Raw genomic sequence first — 1,141 nt, 5'->3', positions numbered from 1 at the left:
CCCCCCCCCCCCCCCTTTTTAATGCCAATAATAAACAAACATTATAAGAAAAAAAATGGAAAGTCTTAGTCATTTGAAAGGTATTTTTGTCTTTGATAATTATTATAAATAATACAATCTACATACTATTCTAGATAATATAACTTATTAATTTCTAGATATATTGTCGCTTAACTAAAAATATTTTTGATCGAGCAGTCAAAATAAGTATTATGGAGTTATAATCAGAGGTTAGCTCAGGCAACAAAAGCTTTGAAATCACTTCACTACTAAAAAAAAATGTATTCATCGGCAAATAGGATTAATATTAACGACAAATTTTACTGTTTATCTATAAAATTTGTCTGTCGTTCAACTTTCTTTTTTGAAGTAGTGCTTGTATCTAGCTTCATAAGTTTAAGTTATACGTCATAAGTTTACTCATCGAAATTTTAATTTTTTGAGTTTTGACTTTAGATTAATTGAGTTTTGTCAAACGCGTAACGCAGGTGGGGCTATTGAATGTGGAGGGATACTATAATTCTTTGTTGAGTTTTCTTGATAAGGCAGTGGATGAAGGCTTTATTTCACCAATTGCTCGTAAAATTATTGTGTCTGCTCAAACTGCCCAACAATTAGTCAAACAACTTGAGGTAATTTAATTTAATTAATTAATTAAACACTATGTTCTATTAATAATTATTTATAAATATATTAAGTGTCATAATTTTATTAGAAATCATTAAAATTTTAGTTTTTAACTTATCAATTGTTAGATGATTTATAGCTATATAAATATCTCAGAACTATTTATTAACTAGTGAATTTGATCGCGCTTCGCGCGATTATGAAATACCTCATTAATATAAAATATATATATTTTGAAATATTGAGTGCTAAAAAATTATACTAAGAGTCTTAGTTCAATTTATTATTCCTACTCAAATTTTATGATTTTTACAATTTTAAATTATTTATGGGTCTTTGTTCTTCGGAAGATTTTTCCTTAAATAATGTGTTTAATAACCAAAATTATTTATATATAATAGTAATATAAGAAAAATATAATTTCAAATATGAAATAAAAAGTATATTCTTGAGTAGGGGTCTTATGAAACAATAAATTATGAATTTTACAATTTTGAATTATTTACGAGTCTTT

At 25.2% G+C, this 1,141-nt stretch overlaps 1 protein-coding gene across 1 annotated transcript in view; it reads left to right on the top strand.

Annotated features, from left to right (window-relative positions):
• LOC125859961 (cytokinin riboside 5'-monophosphate phosphoribohydrolase LOG7) overlaps nucleotides 1-641 on the top strand; it is a 5,505-nt gene extending 4,864 nt beyond the window's left edge. Inside the window, exon 6 of the mRNA XM_049539820.1 lies at nucleotides 489-641. Coding sequence (XP_049395777.1) covers nucleotides 489-641 — 153 coding nt within the window. The remainder of the gene's footprint in view (nucleotides 1-488) is intronic.
• The last annotated feature ends 500 nt before the right edge of the window (nucleotides 642-1,141 follow it).

This window comes from Solanum stenotomum, chromosome 1 (genome assembly GCF_019186545.1).
Source record: "Solanum stenotomum isolate F172 chromosome 1, ASM1918654v1, whole genome shotgun sequence".
In the NCBI taxonomy this organism is placed as follows: Eukaryota; Viridiplantae; Streptophyta; class Magnoliopsida; order Solanales; family Solanaceae; genus Solanum; species Solanum stenotomum.
Note: the sequence above shows the minus strand (reverse complement) of the source record. Positions and strands in the feature narration are given on the sequence as shown.